Below are 19,802 nucleotides of genomic sequence, written 5' to 3' on the forward strand. Positions count from 1 at the left end.
TAAGAATGGAGGCGCGCAATGGCCAACACGAGAGAGATCACCTGCAGTTGAGGGAAAAGAAACTGGATTAGAGGCAGGACAACGGCCTGGACTGCCACAGCCACCCCCAAGCCCCCGCTTTGGGCCGCTGGGCGTTGGGGCGCTGGAGGGAGACAGCGCAGAGGGCAGAAACCTCGGGCCCGGCAGGCGTGAGACGACAGTGGTGAGGCGGACCGCGTATGCCCGCGAGGGCGTGGCGGCGGCTTCCGCCGGAAGTCGGCCCCTCCCGGCCGGCCTCGCGCCGGGCAGCCTGGGAGCCGCGGGGAAGGCCGAGGCGCCGGGCGGGGCGGCTGTTGCGTCGGGGTTCTGGTGACGCGAAGACACGCCTCTCTGACGTCCCGGGTTCCCTGAGCCCCTTTCCTCTCAGCCTTTCGCCGCTTCGCGCTCGTGGGAGAGTCCCGCCTCTTCCCCGGGCGCACCACCCAGGGCACTCCGTGTGCTCAGCCCCGCCTCTGACGGAGGCCGAGGCGGAGGGTCAGAATCCGGAAGAAAAACAAGCCGGCGAGCGTGAGCTGACCGGGACCTGCTGCCCGACCGGGGCTCATCGGGCCGGACTGGCTGGGGCGCGGAGCCGGCCGGGTCACCGCGTGGGGATGATGGAGGCCGTGAGCCCACGGAAGCCGACCGAGCCGAGAGTCAGCCAGCTCAGGTGAGGAGGGCAGCTGCGGGCGGGCTGGCCCGCCCCAGGCGGGACCACTGCCTCTGACCCAGTTGGGGCTGCGGATCGGGGGCAGAACCAGATTGGGAGAGAAGGGACCGGGCCTCCAGGGCTGCTGCTAGTTCGGAGGCCCTCCTAAGTGCTCCCAGGCCAGTGTCGAGCGGCTGTGTTGGGCCCGAGCCCCGCGCCCCGCGCCCCCTCTAAACTCAGGCCACCGAGCTCATTCCCACTTGGGCGCCCCAAGCAGGTGTCTCAGTTGGCTTCTGGAGGAGGCAACAGTGTTGGGCTGTTTGAAGTCAAAGACGTAACAGAGCATTCTGTCCTCAGCTTTAGAGTAGAAATCTTGTTCTTTTGATCAGCACATACATCATGAGATCTGCCTGATCCCGTTGTAACTTCCTGAAATTCGAAATCAGATTTAGATAAGATCCTTTAGTGAAGTGATATAGCCTGGTCCCATGCTTGCTCTTTAATGAGGAACAATGCTAATCGCAAACTTAGTGCAGGTCACGATGCGAGGATTTGCTGCTAATCGTCGGACCTGAGAGTGAGGGCAAGACATCCCGACTTTTGCTCTCCATCCGCTTAGAGCAATTCTCTGGGAAAACAGGGAGCTTTGGAGTAAAAGGGCTGCCTTCCTTAATCCTCTGTTGGACAGCAGGGGGAGATCGTAAACAAACGAAGCACAGAATCTCTGGCTGAGTGCCTGGGAAGGTGGTTTTTGTATTTTGTTGATGTTCATAGGGAGAGGCAGGAAGTTGCTTTAAGCTGGCCAAGAATTTCTTCAAATTGTGCTTTTTAGAGCAGGGACCTCTAAGAACAGGGTCTGGCAGAGAAGAGATGTTTTGGGACATCCTGCCCTTTTCTCTCACCTCTCCAGCCCCCTGTACACTTTCCCATTCTAGATCTTCCGCTGCTTCAAGTCCTCCACCTCATGGTGAACCCAGGACTCACTGGAGGCTTGGTGGCTGTTCTTGGTCTTTGCAGTGTTTGTAGCCCCTGCCTGCTCTGTATGCCTCACAGTCTGGGGCTTCCTTGGAGTCTTGCTGTAACTATTCAATTGAATAGATCTGCAAGTCTCTCCTTCTCCTGAGCCTCTGACGGGATCCAGTGTTATTGAGAGCTGCGGTCTAGTTCTCTTGCTTCCCTAGGGGCTTATGTGAAGCCAAGGTGGAGGATGTTATCCAACTGATGCCTTTTCCCAAAAGGCGATAGACTCTTGAGAGAGATGTTAAGAAACCTGTGGTTTAGAATCTTCTCTTTAGGCTCTCTGAAATGCTTGACAGAATTTGTTGTGCTCCAGGGATCTGCTAGGCAGGAGTGAGGAAGGGAATGTGGTGGTGCTATCTCTGTTATTTTTTAAATTCTCCTGTCTTGTAGTGCTGAGGCCTCTCACAAGGTGAAAACTGAACCTCTAGAATCTTTCTGGTGGTCTTAGGAACCCGTGAGTTGAGGGGTTGGGGGTGGGAAATTGCTGACAGAGCCATAGATGATAGCTGAGATGTGAATGGCTGGTAGAATTAAGAAATTCCTGACTATCCATCCCATCCCCACCCTTTCCCTTGCCTGATCCTGAAACCCTTGGGCCCACTTTGGCAGCTGTCCTAGTGTCAGCTGCACCAGTGCTGCCAGCTATGGGCAGCTGTGGGCTTGCATAGAGGAGCCAATCTAGGGTGGGAATGTCCTGCTTCAGAGGACACAGGTAAAGATGAAGGGCTTGTAGTTCAGTGTTCCTATTCCCACCACCAGATGCAGAAACTCTCATTTCCCATTAGGATCGCAGTGGATTGTGGTGCAGCCATTAGCAGACCTAGACCGCTGTCCATTACCTGGACAAGGTCTTATCCCTCTTCCTCCACGACCTACCTTTGCATCCCTTCCACAGCATACATGTTGTGACATGGAACGTGGCCTCTGCAGCACCCCCTCTAGACCTCAGTGATCTGCTTCAGCTGAACAACCAGAGCGTGAATCTGGACATGTATATCATTGGGTAGGTGTCTGCAGGGCCTTCACCCATCCCTATATCTGAGATCAGGTAAGCCTGACCAGTCCCAAGTTGTCCCCCTGGGGAACCCCTGTAACCTGTACTCCCTCACTCTGGAGTCTGAAGGCTAGGAGCTTTCAGCCTGCATCAGGGCCAGTTGGTGTCTCTTGTCCTGGGTCAGCAATGACAAGGGGTTGGCACTCAACAGCTAGGGGAGGGAGAGCTTGTGATCATGAAAACCCAAGACGTGAAAGTCTGCTGAGGGCGGTGCTAAATGTGTGTGGTGGGGGCAGTACCCTCCAGGCCAGGGGGAGAGCCTCTGACCTGGGATGGGCAGTTTGCAGGAAATGAACTCTGGGATCATGAGCTTCCTTTCTGACACTGCCTTTGAAGACCCATGGAGCAGTTTCTTCATGGATGTGCTTTCCCCTCTGAGCTTCATCAAGGTAACTTACAAGTTCGTGGGCGATTGGGAAATGTGTCTCACCTCTTGTCGCCATTCCTTAGTCTTTGGTCTCCCACTCAGGCTTTCATGCTGCTTGCTGTTCATTTAAAAGCCTAAACCTCAGTTGCATCTGGCTCCCTGGAGTTCCTGCCCGCCTTGTGTCTTTCCAAGGTAGCTGGAGCTGAGCTGGGACCAGAGGGGTTAGTTTAACGCCTTGATATTTTTCAGGTTGGGACAATTCCTGAGGAGGTGCCGCAGGGCATATTGAAACCTCGTTGCCTACCCCGCCCTCGGCCTCTAATCTCTACTCACACGCCCAACCTGAAATCTCTGAGTGTAATAATAATTGCTACCATTTATCGAGTGCCTACTTGGTGTTAATCATTATACATTAGCTCTTTACATACATTATTTAAAAATCTTAACTCTCTTGAAATATGGGTATTTTACAGATAAAATCAACACTCAGAGGTTACACAGGCTATCTGGGATTTGAATTCAGATCTTTCAAACTTTATAACCCATGTTCTTAACTACTATCCTTTATTGCTATACTGGTGAGCTGTAAGGCTGACAGGTATCCCATTGCTAGCCCGCTGGTATCAGGGAGTATCCTCTGATCATAGGGGACATGCACCTCAAATTTTCAGGTACCTGGAAGTTAGGAGAAGGGAGATAAGTGTGGAGGAAAAGGGTTCTCAGTCTGAAGGGCCAGTATTCTTTGGGGAATCTTTAGACTATAGGAGAATCCACAAGAAGGCTCTAGATTGCTGGATCTTGCCTTTCTGCCCTACAGAGCTGAGGGATGAAACACTCCCATTTAAAGCACCTAGTACAGTGCTTCCAGGAAATAGCAGAATTCCTCTGTTCCCTTCCCTGGGTGACTGAATTTCTTCAGAATTAATTCTGTTACCCTAGTTTGTCTAAGGGTGCTGAGGCAAGAACTGTGACTACTCCTGAGGAGGGCAGAGCCAGGGAGGAGGGAGTACAAGATTTGGTCCTGCTGCTGAGGCTAGAAAATGCCAGCCACCAAGCCGTTGGCTCCCACCAGATCACACTTGGGCATCTTCCTGTACACTTGGAGCTAGCTCTTCTTGGAGGGCAGAACCACTTCTCTCTCACCACCCACTCCCTTCCCAAGACTGGAGGCCTCCTTGTACCTCGGCTAACTGGCAAGGGATTGCTAGAGTGGAGCTGAGCCAAGGAAATTAGCTCAGCTTGTGGCATGGACACAACGCATTCTGCCCATGCAGCCTCCCAAGGTTGGGAGGCCAACCTGAGGGCCCAGCACCCAAAGCAGGTGACCCTCTTCCCCAAGCCAAAAATTGAGGTGGAGGAGTGAGCCCTGCTTGCAGCCTGTGCCTTGCGTGGGAATTTGCCAGCCATAGATTGAGAGGCCTGGGGCTGACCCGCTGTGCCAGCTCCAAGGCTCCCCAGCTGCCTCCCCCTAGTCCATTCCTTAGCTCCTCCCACTTCATTTCCTCCAACCAGAACTTCCCCTGCAAGTCTCCTGCCTTTCCCCACAGCCCCACCCATTCTCCCAATCTCAGGCTTTCCTGCCCTACCCCCATCCCCATCCTCCCTGCCCCTCTACTTCCGTACTCCTTCACAAAGTAGACTATTGGTGGAGCCCAGTGGCCCAAACCTGCTCTGTGGGTTAGGATTAAGCTTGAAACTCTTCCTAAATCTTTATCAGTTCCCTGAGAGTCAGTCCCTCATAGTCCAGCCCTTCCCCAACTTCTCTTGTCATATGCATATGAAGGGGCGTGGCCAAGACTGAGGGTGGAGAGTGGGGCTGGAGACACATTTGTAGCAACCTCTGCCCAACCCCAGGTTCTCACGCCTCCCTCTCTCAGTCCTGGGCTTGGGGTTCCCCCTGCTTTGACTCCTCCACTGTGCCAGAGCTCCTGGCCTGCGGGATCAAGTTTCATAATTCCTGGAAGGCCCCAGTACATGCTCCCCACCCGGGGATTTCCTCCTTGGCCTCTGCACCTCATGCTCCGGAAACAGCTACTCTGGTGGTGTGTGTAGACAGCCTGAAGCTGATTCCCACCCTACCTCTGTGGCCGCGGAGAGCAGGGCTTTTGGCAGTCCTGGTCCTTTGACGTTATCCAGGTAGTTTTACTGGTTCCTTAGTCTCCTTGAGCCTCAGTCCATCTGCAAAACAGGGACAGTGCTTCCTTAGAGAATTGGTGTGAAGATTAAATGCAATCTGAAGCACTTCAGTAGATGGTAGGTAGCTATTCTCCCCAACCTGGGAACACATGTCCTCTGAACTCACTCTCATCCCCAGTGTGTTGCCTTCAGGGACATCCAACTGCCTGCAGTCTATAATTATTTTACAGGAGCATTTTCATAATTTTTTTTCACTAAAGTATAACGTATGCAGAAATTAAGTGTATAGTTTGAGGGATTTTTATATGTATACACACCCACGTTACCACCAGTCAAATCAAGATACAGACTATTTCCAGCACCCTAGAAGCCTCTCTCATGTTCCTTTCCTGCATTTACTTTTAAAAATCCTTAAACCAAAAAATAATAGCTGACAGTTAATCCTTCCAGCATCTATGAGATAGAGTCCTACTTTATCAATGAGAAAATAGACGGAGAGACTTGCCCAATATCAAATACTAAGAACCAGAGCCAGAATTTGAACTCAGGTCTGGCTAACTTGAAAACCAGTGCCTTTAGCCACTATCCTGTATAGCAGCATTCCTCTTTGAGGCCCTGGCCCGTGGGGATGGCAGCCTAGAGTAACCATAGAACCTCAAGAGGGCATTGGTGAGAGGAGCACCTGGCATGCATGGGGCTGGGACTGAAGAGTTGATGCCCTCCTGGTGGCAGGGTGCCCTGGCGTTCTTGATTCACTGCCCTCCATCCCCACGCCCAGGAACAGAAACAAACTTGCACAGCTCCCAGAATGCATCACTTGGCAGCTAAAGGGAATAAAACTCTGACACTTGAACTGAGATAACATACACCCTTGGGTAGGGCATCTCTGTGGCTCAGGGCTCTCTAGAACCCCTAGCACAGGGCCTGGCAGGGACACACACGGCCTGTGCAGGGAAATGAATGACCATTGCCCCCCTGTCCTGCAGGTCTCCAGTGTCCGCATGCAGGGGCTCCTCTTACTGGTCTTTGCCAAGCTTCAGCATTTGCCCTTTATCCAGATTCTCTCTACTAAATCCACCCCTACTGGCCTTTTTGGTTACTGGGTAAGGACTGAGCTGTTGTCTGGGTCATGAGCTGGGAGGCCTCCTGTCACTGGGCTGGAAAGGAATGGGGGCTTTAGAGCTGGAGAAATGAAAAAGGGGGTGAAATGAATCTAGGCACTCTGTCTAGGCCAGTGTCCTGCATACCCACTCTCCTGCCTCAGGAGGGCTTAGCATCCCTGAGACCTCAAGCTGGGTGAGCTCAGCTGTAGATGGAGAGGTCACTCTGGGGAGCTGAGTGTCTGGCCCTGGGAGATTCTGCGCGAGGTGAGGAAGAGAGTTGTGTCCCACCCTTCTGCCCATCTATCCTACCAGGGGAACAAAGGGGGTGTCGACATCTGCCTGAAGCTTTACGGCTACTATGTCAGCATCATCAACTGCCACCTGCCACCCCACATGGACAACAATGACCAGCGCCTGGAGCACTTTGACCGGATCCTAGAGATGCAGAATTTTGAAGGACATGATATCCCCAATATCCTGGACCATGAGTGAGCGTGCAGTTGTGGACTGCCGCCCCTGCCCTCTCCCCAGCACCAGCCCAGGCTAGCGTCCCCTGCCCGTTCTGTGTTCCCCAGACAGAGGCAGTTTGTGCTCCATGTCCCACCCTTCCCAGCCTCTTTCCTGATGCCCCAGCTGCTTGCCTAGTCAGCTTTGCCTGCCTGAGGTCTGGGACCCTTTCCCCAGTCCCTCTGTCCTGCCTAGAAACCCTGGACACTTCGGAACATCCCAGGTCAAGAACCCTGTGGTTCCTGAGGTCCGAAAGGCTAGTTCTCAGCCTTGCCTGGTGATCAGTTGAGAGAGAGGGAGGAAGGGAGGGCTAGATCCTGTCTGTATTTGCCACTTGCCCCTCGGGGCTGGTCTCTTTGGCTTAAACGGTCAAGGAGAGGCCATGAGAACAGTCCCATTGGACCCATGCCCTTGTCTTCACCTGATCCTGTCCCAGTATCTGGCTTCTTACCTGCCCCCTCGAGCTTCTGTTCCAGCAACCCCTGGAATGAGCAGGCCTGAGCCACCTGTTGCTCCTCCCATCTCTGACCTCATCCCAAACCCTCAGGCTCCCTTCCTTTCTTTCTAAAGCCTCATTCTCTGGTTTGGAGACATGAACTTTCGGATCGAGGACTTTGGGTTGCACTTTGTTCGGGAATCCATAAAATATCGATACTACAGTGACCTGTGGGAGAAGGATCAGGTATCAAGTGAGGGGAGGGTCCAGAGGGGTGATCTGAGCCTGTTGGTGGAGGTCCAATGTGAAATGTGGGGAGTGTTGCTCCGGTTCCCTAGCACCTGTTCTCCTCTCCCAGGCCTCCAAAGTCCCTGTTCCCAGGCAGGGAGGAAGCTAACAGGGCTTTGCAGCTGGGGGTGGGGCAACCAGTTCTGTTGGCATGGTCTTCACCTGGAGGAGCTAGGGTACGGCTGCTGGGTATGCGCTAGAACAGGGAACAGGAAGGGCTTTGGCCTGCCATGGCCCTGCACTGCACACCAAACCTCTTGTATCCCTGTTGTCTTTCCCATCCCCAGGCTTGCTTGCCTCCTGGAGGATGAGCTACAACCCCTTTGGGGGACCCTGGCTACCCCAGCTTCCCCTGTGATACATGTCTGCTAGGGGCTCCCAGAGAAATGGAATTCGAAGCCTAGTCCCTATAGTCCAAGGACTGGGAAATGGCAGGCAGTTACCCCCTGCCCCGACCCTGTCCCCAAACTATGGGTTAATGTTTGCAAAAGGATTCAGCTGCTCTCCTGAGGGGGCGGGGGGGGGGGGCGACTGGGAGGGGCTGAGGTTGCCAGTGAGGCAGTGAAGAAGTGAGGTGGTGTTGCTTGACTCTTACCCTGCTGTGATGGCATGTGCTGATCCCTTGAATGGAGTGTGGTGCTGGGCCATTGGGTCATGACTGTTGGGAGATGGGACTGTGCCTTTCTCTACAGCTCAGCATTGCCAAGAGACACGACCCGCTGCTCCGGCAGTTCCAGGAGGGCCCCCTGCTCTTCCCGCCCACTTACAAGTTTGATAAGAACTCTGACAACTATGACACCAGGTGAGGGGGCTCCACCAGAAGAGGATCAGCCTGCTGCGGATCTGGAATTACCTTGTGAGGAGGAAGTGGGCGCCAAGAGGAAGTCAAATTGTGCTGGCCCCAGTAGCAGTGGGAGCTGCCTCAGAATAGAAGTGTTAGGGAAGCAGGAATAAATCCAGCCATCTCAGGAGTGGCGCCTCCGCCCCCGTCATGAGGCACTGACTATGGGAGCTGTCCCAGATTATCCTTGGAGCAGGAGCGGGAGGCGACACTGGCAAGGATGGGCAGTGGGAAATGGGGCAGGTAGGGCCAGAGGAGAGAAGGGAGGCAGCTGATTCCTGACTTGGGAGGGACTGCACTTCAGCATTCTGGGAACCCCTGCCCCCACTCCCCAGGGCCTCTGGTCCTCCCTAGACCGGGGCAGAAAGCTTGGCTCAGCCAGTTACTCGTACCCCCTGCCCCAGCTGTGAGTGGGTCAGGTACTATTTAGGAAGATGAAGTAGTTAGTTGTCAACGGAGAATTTCATGGGGAACAGTAGAGAGACAGTGCATGTAGTAGTTAGAAGCACAGCTCTGCCCCTCATCAGCTGCATGACCTTGGACAAGGTATTTAAAACTCAATTTTGTCATCTGTAAAATGGGAGTGATAACAGTACCCACTTCATGGGGTTAAGGATTGCAGGAGAGCTTGCATGTGCTTAGCCCAGTGCCTGGCCCCAGGAAGCACTGGGATAACTGCTGTTGTTAGTTTTAGTCTTCAGGTGGTAGTTTTACTGAAAACCTTTCTAAGAAGCTGAGAAGGGGCCAGGTAACCACCAAAACCTTAGGCTTAGGCAGAGGAGCAAAAACAGGTCTGGTAGAAGCTCCCTAGCCCAATTTAGAGCAAGGATCCTTATCCCTTTAAAGAAAAAAAGAACGCCTTACATGTAACAGGGCTTTTTGTTTCACCTGGAGCAGCTCCTTCATTTATTCCTCCTAGCGGGACTGTCTTAGGAGGATGTAGGAGGTGCCTCCAGGGCAGCCCCAGCCCCTGGGATTTAGAGGGGGAACAGACATCTCCAGAGCCAGGCCAGGATGAGAGGTAGAACTGCTAGCCCAGTGGAAGTGGTATGGCAGAGCCCCAGTGTGCCTGCCAAGGAAGGGGGAGAGGGTAAGCCATCTCAGGAGTATGGAGCAAGACGGAGTGGGGTCATGGTCAGGGCAGTGCACACAAGAGGCCATGAACACTGGAAACAGGGTCCAGCCTGGGCAGCAGAACAAGCCAAAAAGGAGGTAAGAGGGCAGCCTCCAGCTGACCAGCTGGCTTGGGTCCATGGCTGCAGGGAGACATGCCATCTCCCCAGCCATCCATTGGAAATGAGAGTCATCAGGGAAATTATAAGGCCTCAGTGGGACAGGCTGGGGCCTTGGGGGCTGGGACCCTCTACCAATTGACTTCAAAACCTCACTTGCCAACAGGAAGAGAGCTGCTTTCAGGCCGTGTGGCCAGGTGTCCCTTTGTCCCCAACCCCAGGTACCGTACAGAAACTACCAGGAGACTGGAAGTCATTGCAAACAGCTGAGTCCAGGCTGGAGTTTGCAGGGACTGAGATTGGGTAAAAAGAGGCTCAGAGATGTTAAGGCACTTCCCCGCATGGCTCAGCTACAGATAGCAGAGCTGGCACTCAGACCTGACCTTCTGGACCCTGTGGCCCACGACGCTTTCCCCTCACCCACAGTGCCTCCGAATTCACAGCCAGTCTTGTCAGCAGCAGCAAAAACGAAGGCAGGATTGGAATAGCAAAAGCTTGATGAGGAGGCAGGGCTGGCCTGGTGGTGCAGCGGTTAAGTGCACATGGTCCACTTCTCGGCGGCCTGGGGTTCACCGGTTCGGATCCCGGGTGCAGGCATGGCACCACTTAGCAAAAGCCATGCTGTGGTAGGCATCCCACGTATAAAGTAGAGGAAGATGGGCATGGATGTTAGCTCAGGGCCAGTCTTCCTCAGCAAAATGGGGAGGATTGGCAGTAGTTAGCTCAGGGCTAATTTTCCTCAAAAAAAAAAGGAGGCAGATACTTATTTACACATGATAGGTATCCACATTGTGATTGACCTTACTGAGCACTTAGCATGTGCCAGGCATTGTGCAGAGGGCTTTGCCTGCATCACTTAATTCATATCATACCTGTATTAGGTAGACACTGTTGTTATTGACTTTTTACCGAAAAAGGAAACTGAGTCTTGGAACATCTAAGTAAGGTTGTAACAGAGTAAGTGATAGAGCAAGAACTTGAACTCAAGCCTGTGTGACTCCAGACCCATGCGCTTCCCCTTGCCTGGAGCCCAGGAAACGAAGGAATCTCTGGACAGGAGCAGGGGACGTTACAGGGGGACATCGTAACTGAAATATTCCCTCTGGGGCCATGGTCCTGAGGTAGCTGGGAGTGCCTGCAGTGGGCAGGGCCTGAGCCACACGTAGGGAGCAGAAACATTCCTGCCTAATCAGACTGTTATTCATCCTTGAAGACCCAGTTCAGACATCTCTACTAGAAAGCCTTCCCTGACCCTCCTCCGCCTCTCTGAGAGTTCTCTCCTACCCTTATGCTGCCTGTAAGCCTTGCACACACCATGCTTTCAGTGTTGCATTTAAGACACAGGGTGCCTTTCTTGCTATACCCTGAATGCCCGAAGTACAGAGAGTGGATCTGATTGATGACCATCCCTGCTATGTAGCATTGTGCCTGGCATGTGTTTGAATTGAGAGCCTGAGAGGACAAAAGGAAAAGACATGGTATTTAAGGAACAGCCAATCTAGTAGAGGCACCCACCCATAGCAAGAGATCTACACACTATCAAGTTCAGGAGTTGGCTAATAGAAGATCCCAGAAGGCTGTGTGGAAGTACCAAAGGAGGTTAAAGCAAATGGTAAGGAGGTGGGCCGCTGAGGCCTGGAGGAGTCAGTGAGAGTTGTCAAGGAGGCAGCAGAGTTTGGCAGAAAGGACAGGCATTCTGATAGTCAGCAGCACTGACGAGAGGCACCTTGAGTGGAGCCTGACCCAGCTCTACAAAGTGACTGTGAGTGAGTTGTTGCAGGGCACGGTACGCGGCTTTGCCAGGCTGCAGCAGCATCCCTGAGCCAAGAGGTAATAAGAAACGAGGTCAGCTCCATTACAGGGGCGAGTGAAAGGGCTGAGGGCGGGAAATCCTGTTAAAGTCAGGATTGCAATAGGGTTTTGTTACAGTCCACATGAACCCAGTCAACCTCTCTGCTAGGCAGTGAGCAGAGGATACTATGATCAATCCAGTCAAGACCTGTGTCCAGAGTTCATTGAGACACTTAGAAGCCATCTACAGGGAGCTAAGGGGAAAAGTGCTTTCAGACCCAGGAATAGAACACATCACTACTTGTGGGTCAGTAATGCCTCCGTTTTCTAGGCTCTTAAGCCAAGAGAATCTTGCAGTGCTACTCGGTTTTAATTTTTTGAAAGTAGAGACATACTAATCTCCAGAAGCAATTCTTCTACTGTCACAATTATTCAGCCAGAAAGCATTAGTGAGGCTCCATTGTGGTAACACACACTGTAAGACAGTTCTGGCTGCTGGGAATTAGCCACAGGGAAAGCTGGAGGAGACATTGGAGTGCAGTGGTTGGAATGTGGACCTCCTAGTCGGCAGACCTGGCGAAGCATCCAGCTTCCACCTGCACTGGGTGACCTCTCTATATCCTGTAGAAGGAGAAAAATGTGACCTGTAACATCCTTGCAGTGTTGGAAGGATTAGAACAATCTATGAAACACCTATCGCAGTGCCTAATGCACAGAAGGACCCCATGTTTATCTGTTGTTATTATCAGAAATGGAGAACTAGGGAAATGTATGTAATATTTAATTTGTACACATTTATTTTGCTTATTTCTTGTCTTTGTCAAACAGGCTCCTCGAGGACCTTGTCAATCCCTTTTATCAGATCCCCAACTGCCAAGCATATAAGGGCTTAGTAAATCTTGTTGAAAGAATGAACAGTACAGGTGCCCAGTGATGAGCCTGGACCAGGCCAGGGAAAAGGAGGAAAGGGAGACAGGCTGAGAGGTACTGAGGAGGAAGGAGAGACAGGCTGTGGCCAGGACTTGGGGAAGATCCTGACGCCACAGCAAGTATGGGCTCTTAACCATAATAGGGAAGTTGGGGAGGGGGGATGCTTTGCAATGGAGAGTGGTACTTTCATGTGGTTCTTCACCAAGTTTTAAGCAATGCTAGGCTCTGGTTGGTTCAGAGATTCAGTGTCTGTTTTCTCTGGGTTGGAAATACCACATTCTGATGTGCTCAGAACTCTCCTCAGAAAAGTGAAAGGTTGAAACAACCCAAGGAGCCCCAAGCAGATATGGTTTAGCCAGTTACCTCTTCTTGACCACTCCCATGAAGCACCTTAATTTCTTTAATCCTCACACGATGGCTCTTTGAAGTACTGTTATCACCTCATCTTAGAATTGAAGAAACTGAGACTTGCAGTGTGAAGTCACTTGCCCAAGGACACATGGCTTTTTTTCTTTTTAAACTAGATTACTGGTTTATTTTAAAAGGATATAACTCAGGAACAGGCAAATGGAAGAGATTCATAGGGCAAGGTATGGGGAAATGGGGAGGAACTTCCGTGCCCTGCCCAGGTGTGACACTCCCCAAATCTCCACATGGTCACCAACCCGGAATCACATAGCTCTTAATTAACAAGGCAGAACCTTCCCCACAGGTGTCTGACTCTAGAGTCAGAGTTCACCACTGAGACACCATTCTGCCTCAATTGCTGTTGAAGTGACAACAGTATGTCAGAAATGTTTATTTAAAATAGTAATTGAATAAAGCAAAAGACAAAAATAGCATTTCAAACTGATCATAAACATATGAAACTGTATACATTAAGATTAGAGGCACATTTTTGAGGAGAAAGATTGAGCTTGAGGTTTTCTGGTTGGTTTGGGTTTCACAAGCAGTTGTTGAATGCCTACTATGTGCCAGGTTCTGTCTTCATGCTGAGGATACACAGGAGACTCCAGGAGCCAGGCCTTGCCTTCCGAGTTTCCACACCAACTGCTATGCCGACTGAGAAACAGGACACTACAGTATAACGTAATTGCAGATGTACTGGTGTGGAATGCTTTGGAAGAAGAAAGGAGAGGACAGGGATGACTTTATGACAAAGACAGCATTGGAATTGGGCCTCTCCCCGTGAAGAAGGGTGTTCCAGGCAGCAAAAACTGCAAGAGAGAAGGTCCAGAGGCTTGAGAGAGTGGCCAAGGTGGAGCAGGTCTGGGGCAGTGGTGGGGAGAGAAGGTAGAACAGGGGCATCAGACTCCTGAGCAGCTTGAAAGCCACACCTGGGGGACTTGAGCTTTATTCGGGAGGCAGTGAAGACTCCTTGAAGGTTTTAAAGTAGGCAATCATGTGACCAGCCTTTACTACTCTTTGAGTCAATTCAAAAGTAAGGGGGAGCAACGGAGAAACAGCAGCTGTCCTCCTCGTTCCAGGACTGGGAGGGGTCTCCGTTTGGAGAGTGGGGCCTGAGTGCCCCGGTAGCTTGGGTGGGGCTGGGTGGGGAGTCAGGGACTTGCCTATCTCGGGGCAACTACTGTTACCTAGGGGAGGAAAGCACTCCTGTCTCCGGGGGCTGCACAGCCTCTCAGGCTCCTCAGAGAAGTGGGCAAGTGAAGAACAGGTGGGAGGTCTCAGCTGACTCTTGAGAACAAAGAATAATAGCCAGTGTCTGCAGAGAGCTTTTTTTATACCAAGCACTGTGCTAAACGTGTTTTGTGCTTTATCTCATTTAATCATCTCAGCAACCGTGTGAGGTAACTACTATAATTATCTCCATTTTACAGATGAGAAAGCTGAAGCCCAAGAGGGATTGGCCTGGTGTGGCCATGCTGACTGGCCTTGAATCCTAGCTCCTCCTCTCAGTAGCTGTGTGACTTTGGGAAAGTTACTTCCCCTCTAGGACTCAATTTCTCCACCTGTAAAGTGTGAAATAAACTGTACCGACTGGAAGGGTGCTGTGGGCATTCCCTAAATGCTTCCCTTTCCTAGGGTGGCACCTTTAGTTGGCGGGAGCCAAATTCAAGCTGCAATCTACCTCCAAAATCCAAATCCCAGCTTCTTTGATCTATTGCTGCTCTTGTTCAAGAAAGAGGAAAAACTTTGAAACGGGATGTTTCTGAGTCACATTCGATTCATAAGAATATAGACGAGGGCTGGCCCGGTGGCGCAGCGGTTAAGTTCGCACGTTCCACTTTGGCGGCCCGGGGTTCACTGGTTCGGATCCCGGGTGCGGACATGGCACCGCTTGGCAAGCCATGCTGTGGCAGGCGTCCCACATATAAAGTAGAGGAAGATGGGCATGGATGTTAGCTCAGGGCCAGTCTTCCTCAGCAAGAGAGGAGGATTGGTGGTAGATGTTGGCTCAGGGCTAATCGTCCTCAAAAAAAAAAAAAAATTAAAAAAAAGAATATAGACGAGACTGAGAGTCTGTGGCTGAGTCCGACACAGGCCAAAGTACCTTTGGTTCTGTCAGGCCCCTTCCTGCCTGCGCCGTGCCATGATCCAGCTCGGCCAGGGGTCTTACAGTCACTGACAAACCCTGGTGGTAGGGGCTCCACCAAGCTCGTGGGGTTACCTTCCTGCTCTCCTACCAACCCTTCTCTTCCCATTCTTCCTCTTCCCCTACCCCTAGTGAGAAAAAACGCAAGCCTGCATGGACTGACCGCATCCTGTGGAGGTTGAAGCAGCAGCCTCAGGCCAGTTCCCACACCCCCAGGCTGCCAGCCCCCCACTTCGCCCTGTCTCTGAGGAGCTACGTCAGCCACATGATGTACAGCATCAGTGACCATAAGCCTGTCACCAGCACCTTTGACTTGGAGGTGAACTTCCAGGCTGCGTGGTGCTTGGCAGAGGAGCAGCCATGCTGGGCCACATCCCCAAACCCTGTAGCCCTGGATTCTAATGTCAGCAGATCCTCCAGGGGAGACCTGGAGGAGGACATGATTGCCTTTCCTCCCAGGTCAGGTATCCCAGCTCTTCTTAGGAGCTGTTGATGGTTCTGTCTGTCAAAAATGTGTTCAGATCCTTTGTGAATAGGTTTCCATTTCCTCTTGGTACTGTCCCTTGGGGCTAATGAGTTCCATTATGCTTATTACCTACTAAGTGAAGTACAACTTCCTTTTATTTGTCCTAAACCTATCTGGATTAGGTTGCAAAAGGGAGCTCCCTCCATCCTTGTATCTTGCCATCTAATAACCAAGGGAGTATTGACCTTTGAGCTGCTGGTTACCCTTAGCCGTCACCTTTTCATGCTGGTTTGTCTGTCTTTACACCATTGTATTCCTCCACACGCCTATAGCTGTTCTCATCAGAGCCACACCCCCACCCCACCCCCACCCCCCTGCAAAATTGGATTTGGGCCTTTGGGTCAGGAACCCTGGTGGCCTGAGAGCAGCTACCTGGCTTCTTTCTTAAACCTGTCAGCAACTCCCCCATTCCTCCACCTTCACCCCTCCGCACCTGGCTCTCTGCTTGGTCACTCACTTGGCTGTCAGCCCCATCTTCCGTGGCAGGACCAGCCACCCCCGACAAGCCTCTGGTCCTTTCTCTTTCCAGCTGACCAACCAAGGTCTGATTCTTTCTCAGGGAAGCCTAGTGGAGTTCTGTGCCCACCCCCCTGGGGGCCCCTCCTCCCCCCACTGACCCTAACCTGTTGGAAGGGTACAGTAAGGACATTCATCTCAGAGAAGGGAATGAGGCTATAGAATTTCAGCCCCTTTCCCACCCTTGTTTATAGCTGAAGCCATTGGTATCTGCCCCACTGATCACCCTGATGCCTGAGGGCCTGTGGACCATGGAGAACAACATGTTAATCAGCTACTCCTTGACCCCAGAGTTCCTCAGGAGCGCCTGGGACTGGATCGGACTGTATAAGGTGATGTGGCCGGTGAGGCAGGGAGTCCATCAGCCATACATACCCCTCTGGTTTATCCATCCTGAGGGCTCACGGGAGCTAGGCACAGAGACTGAAGAACTCACCCTCGTTCACCCCAGGGGTCCTTGCCCACCTGGAAGCTGGCAGTCAAGGGGAGGGGGCATCCAGTATGATGGCCAGCCCTAGGAATGAGACCATCTTCTCCTTCAGATTTGCTGTAGGTCCTGTGTCCTCCAACACCATTAACCGCCCAATCCCCCCTCCCACAGGTGGGGCTGCGCCACATTAATGACTACGTGTCCTATGTCTGGGTCAGGGACAACCAGGTCTCCTTCAGTGACCAGCTGAACCAGGTACCTGCCTCCCTTTCTGAGATAGATATTCCACATCTCCAGCAGGTGGGCTTGCCTGAGCACTCCTCTGTCTTCTGGAAGGAACAGAGGGCTGGATAACTTGTTACTGAGAGCTGAGTGGGGCCCAGAGCAATGGAGCTGACCGCATTCCTGTCCATCCCCCCCTCCAGGTGTACATCGATATCAGTGATATGCCTGAGACTGAGGATCAGTTTCTTCTCTGTTATTATAGCAACAATCTACATTCTGTGGTGGGGATAAGCAAACCCTTCAAGGTAGGAGATGCTGGTGGGGTCAGGGGAAGGGTGTCACAGAAGACTGGAGCCCATCATTGGTTCCCTGAGGCCAGAGGCCTAGGAGCCAACCCGCATGGCGGAACCGCATCAGTTGGGGAATGGGAATGATGGCACGGAGGAAAACCTGCTCTTCTCCCTTCCACTCACTGCTTGTTTTATTCCTGCAGATCCAGCCTCGCTCCTTCTTGGGGGAGGATCTACTGGATGAAGCCCAACCACAGTTCTGAGCCGGGATAAGTGAATCCAGGGCGGAGGCCAGAGCTGGCAGCCAGCTCTGCCTACCACTGCCAGGAGCGCTGGGGACCCAGCCCAGCTCTCTGAGGACGGAGCAAGTATCCTCCACCTCCCAGAGGGAGCTCTAGCACACTCCTTTGCTCTCTCCAGTCCAGATCTTTGGAATCGGCCACTTAAATACAGGTTTTTGTTACTGAGATGTGAGTGAAACCAGGTAGTTTGTCAACAGTGAAGACCTGGGGATAGTCCACCAGATGTGGGAAGGACCCTCTAGCCTGCATCTCATTTCTTGATTTTTTCCCCCACGCACTTCAAGTCCCGCCCAAGCAGGCCTGCCAGGCACATGCCCCATCTGGCACAGGCCTGCATTCTTGTCAGGCCATCCTGGGCCTCAGGCTGCCTAGGAGGGGGAGATACATTTGTACAGGCTCCATAGACTGGTTGGCACAAGCAGCACTGGGTTGCAGGAGTCTTGGCATCTCGTTGCCTGTCCCCCTAGGGGTGATGGGCAGAGAGTCTGGGCCCCTTGCTTTCAGCAGAAGCAATATGACTAAGTGGGCAGGATGAGCATCCCTCCACCCAGGCTCTTAGGTAGGGTTGTGGACAGGTTGATGAGCGTCCTTCTGCCATCACCCCCTTGCCTCCATGGAGTCTGACCCAGGGAGTCCAGGGCCTGAGCAAAGAATTGGACCCAGGTTCACTTCTGCTGGTGGGTCAGGCTCCATGCCCCTAACCTGCCTTCTTCTGAAGGGTCGGCCAGGTGGTAGAGGAGCTCTGGCCACAGACTTTTCCAGGGTGGTTCTTGCCCAGTTGAGCTCATCTACCCCTCTGCTTGCCTGCAGTCATTGGCCAGAAACCTACCCTCTGTGTAGACTGCTCTGGGACCGAGAGGTGGGGGCAGGCAGAGAGCAGAGCCAGAATCAAGACATTTTGGAGAATCTGGCCCGGGGGGGTCTTCACAGAACATTCTCCAGGTGCTTTGTGGACTCTGTCTGTCCCCACTCCCACCACTCGCCTCCAGTTACCGGTGACTCAACAGCCGTTCTCCCAGGAGAAGACACCTCAGGGAGCCTGCTCTGTGACTCTCACATTCATACTACGACCTGAGACTGAGGGACACTCTAGTTGCTCTACATTCTGTACTCCACCCAGGGAGCCATGTTTACCATCAAGAACTGTCCTGGGCCAGCCCCTGTGGCCTAGTGGTTAAGTTTGGCATGTTCTACTTCAGCAGCTCAGGTTAGCTTCCCAGGTGTGGACCTAGACCACTCATCTGTCAGTGGGTGGCCATGCTGTGGTGGTGGCTCACATACAAAAAGAGGAAGATTGGCAGTGGATGGTTAGCTCAGGGCGAATCTTCCTCAGCAAAACAAAAAACAAAAACAAAAAACTGTCCCCCTAGCTTTAGAGGGCCATGGCTGTCTGTGTTCTTTGTCTGTTGCACTGGGGCATAATTAGAATCATGGCTTTTACACTTGTGTGTGACTCCTTCATGATGGTGGGGAGAGGGGGCACATGGTGATGGGTGCTTGCTAGACTCTAGGACAAGGGCCCTGTAGATCCAGACTAGAGTTTCTCTGTCTGAGAGAGGCAGATATTGTCTGGGTAGGAATGGGATGAGGTTCTGGGATGGTGGCCCTCTGGGTCCCTGGCCCAATGGGGCATACCACCTATGCTTTTGGTCACTTAGTTTATTCTGCTGCTAAGTAGAATGAGTTTCTTGGAACTGACAACTCAGAAAAGGTGCTTTCTCTGCTCTCACTGGTCCATCCCTCCTCACCTGCCACTCCCTCACACCTTAGCTTTGAGCATTGGTCCTGGGTTAAGTTATCCAAATATGTCACCATCTTTTCTCTCTGTCCCACCTCTCCCCAGATATCCCTCCCCCGAGGTCCCCATTGTAACCTCTATCCCTGTCCCCCCACACACACACAGCTGAGGAACCCTGAGCCCTCGAACTTGCCCACCTCATTCCTTCTCACATGCACAACCATCATGGGTGCTGCCACACGGCACCCTTCACTTGGTAGATGGGGAAACCAAAGCTCAGAGAAGTGGGATGAACCCTCCAAAGTTAGGCAGCTGTGGTGGTATGCAGTACCAGACGCAGGAATGGGGTCAAGACCTGGGTTTGCATCAGTTCCATTTCTACCCACATAGCAGTCTCAGTTGTCTGTAAAATACAAATAATGTACCTATTCACAAGATTATTGTGAGAGGACAACTGCAAAAATCCACAAAGCAACCCTAGGCCTACCTCCTCATTCTGGTGAGTGTAGCCCTGGGGCTGGCTCTCAGGACTCCCGACTCCAGGGCTCCCCCATTTCTCCTGCTCTGGAGCATTCTTGTCCTCCGCGTGCCCACCTCTCCCCTTCCTCCTTAAGTCTTCACACACCCCTACCCCTGCCTCCTGTTGCAGGGCCTTCCTTGCCTGGGAGGGGTGAGTCCAGCAGTGTTTGAGAGGCGGAAGGGGAAGGGGGAGTGCTCTCTCTCCTCTTGGCCCCAGTCAGGATATGGCCGCTCTGGGCCCAGCCCTGACCCACTGGGTGGAAACAGGAAATATGTGAGACTCAGTGTGAGCTGGGTCTCTGCGCCTGGCTCCGAGGCTGATAAGGGCCA

At 52.5% G+C, this 19,802-nt stretch overlaps 1 protein-coding gene across 6 annotated transcripts; it reads left to right on the forward strand.

Moving 5' to 3' along the window:
* Window positions 1-262: 262 nt before the first annotated feature.
* On the forward strand, window positions 263-18,655 carry INPP5K (inositol polyphosphate-5-phosphatase K). Of its 6 annotated transcripts, none has more exons than XR_011493646.1 (13): window positions 277-688; window positions 2,583-2,690; window positions 3,022-3,130; window positions 6,231-6,347; window positions 6,660-6,835; window positions 7,425-7,536; window positions 8,271-8,380; window positions 15,059-15,245; window positions 16,163-16,300; window positions 16,570-16,653; window positions 16,824-16,928; window positions 17,117-17,822; window positions 17,902-18,655. XR_011493646.1 is itself a non-coding variant. In XM_014826868.3 (12 exons), exons 1-12 carry the CDS (start codon window positions 633-635, stop codon window positions 17,174-17,176), a joined length of 1,362 nt encoding a protein of 453 aa, XP_014682354.1. In that variant the 5' UTR covers window positions 277-632; the 3' UTR covers window positions 17,177-18,655. The 6 variants fall into 6 exon arrangements, 3 of the variants coding, with proteins under 3 accessions (XP_014682355.1, XP_014682354.1, XP_014682357.1); XR_011493648.1 differs by having other exon boundaries at window positions 332-688; window positions 3,029-3,130; XR_011493647.1 differs by lacking the exon at window positions 6,231-6,347 and having other exon boundaries at window positions 263-688.
* The last annotated feature ends 1,147 nt before the right edge of the window (window positions 18,656-19,802 follow it).

This window comes from Equus asinus, chromosome 13 (assembly GCF_041296235.1).
Source record: "Equus asinus isolate D_3611 breed Donkey chromosome 13, EquAss-T2T_v2, whole genome shotgun sequence".
In the NCBI taxonomy this organism is placed as follows: Eukaryota; Metazoa; Chordata; class Mammalia; order Perissodactyla; family Equidae; genus Equus; species Equus asinus.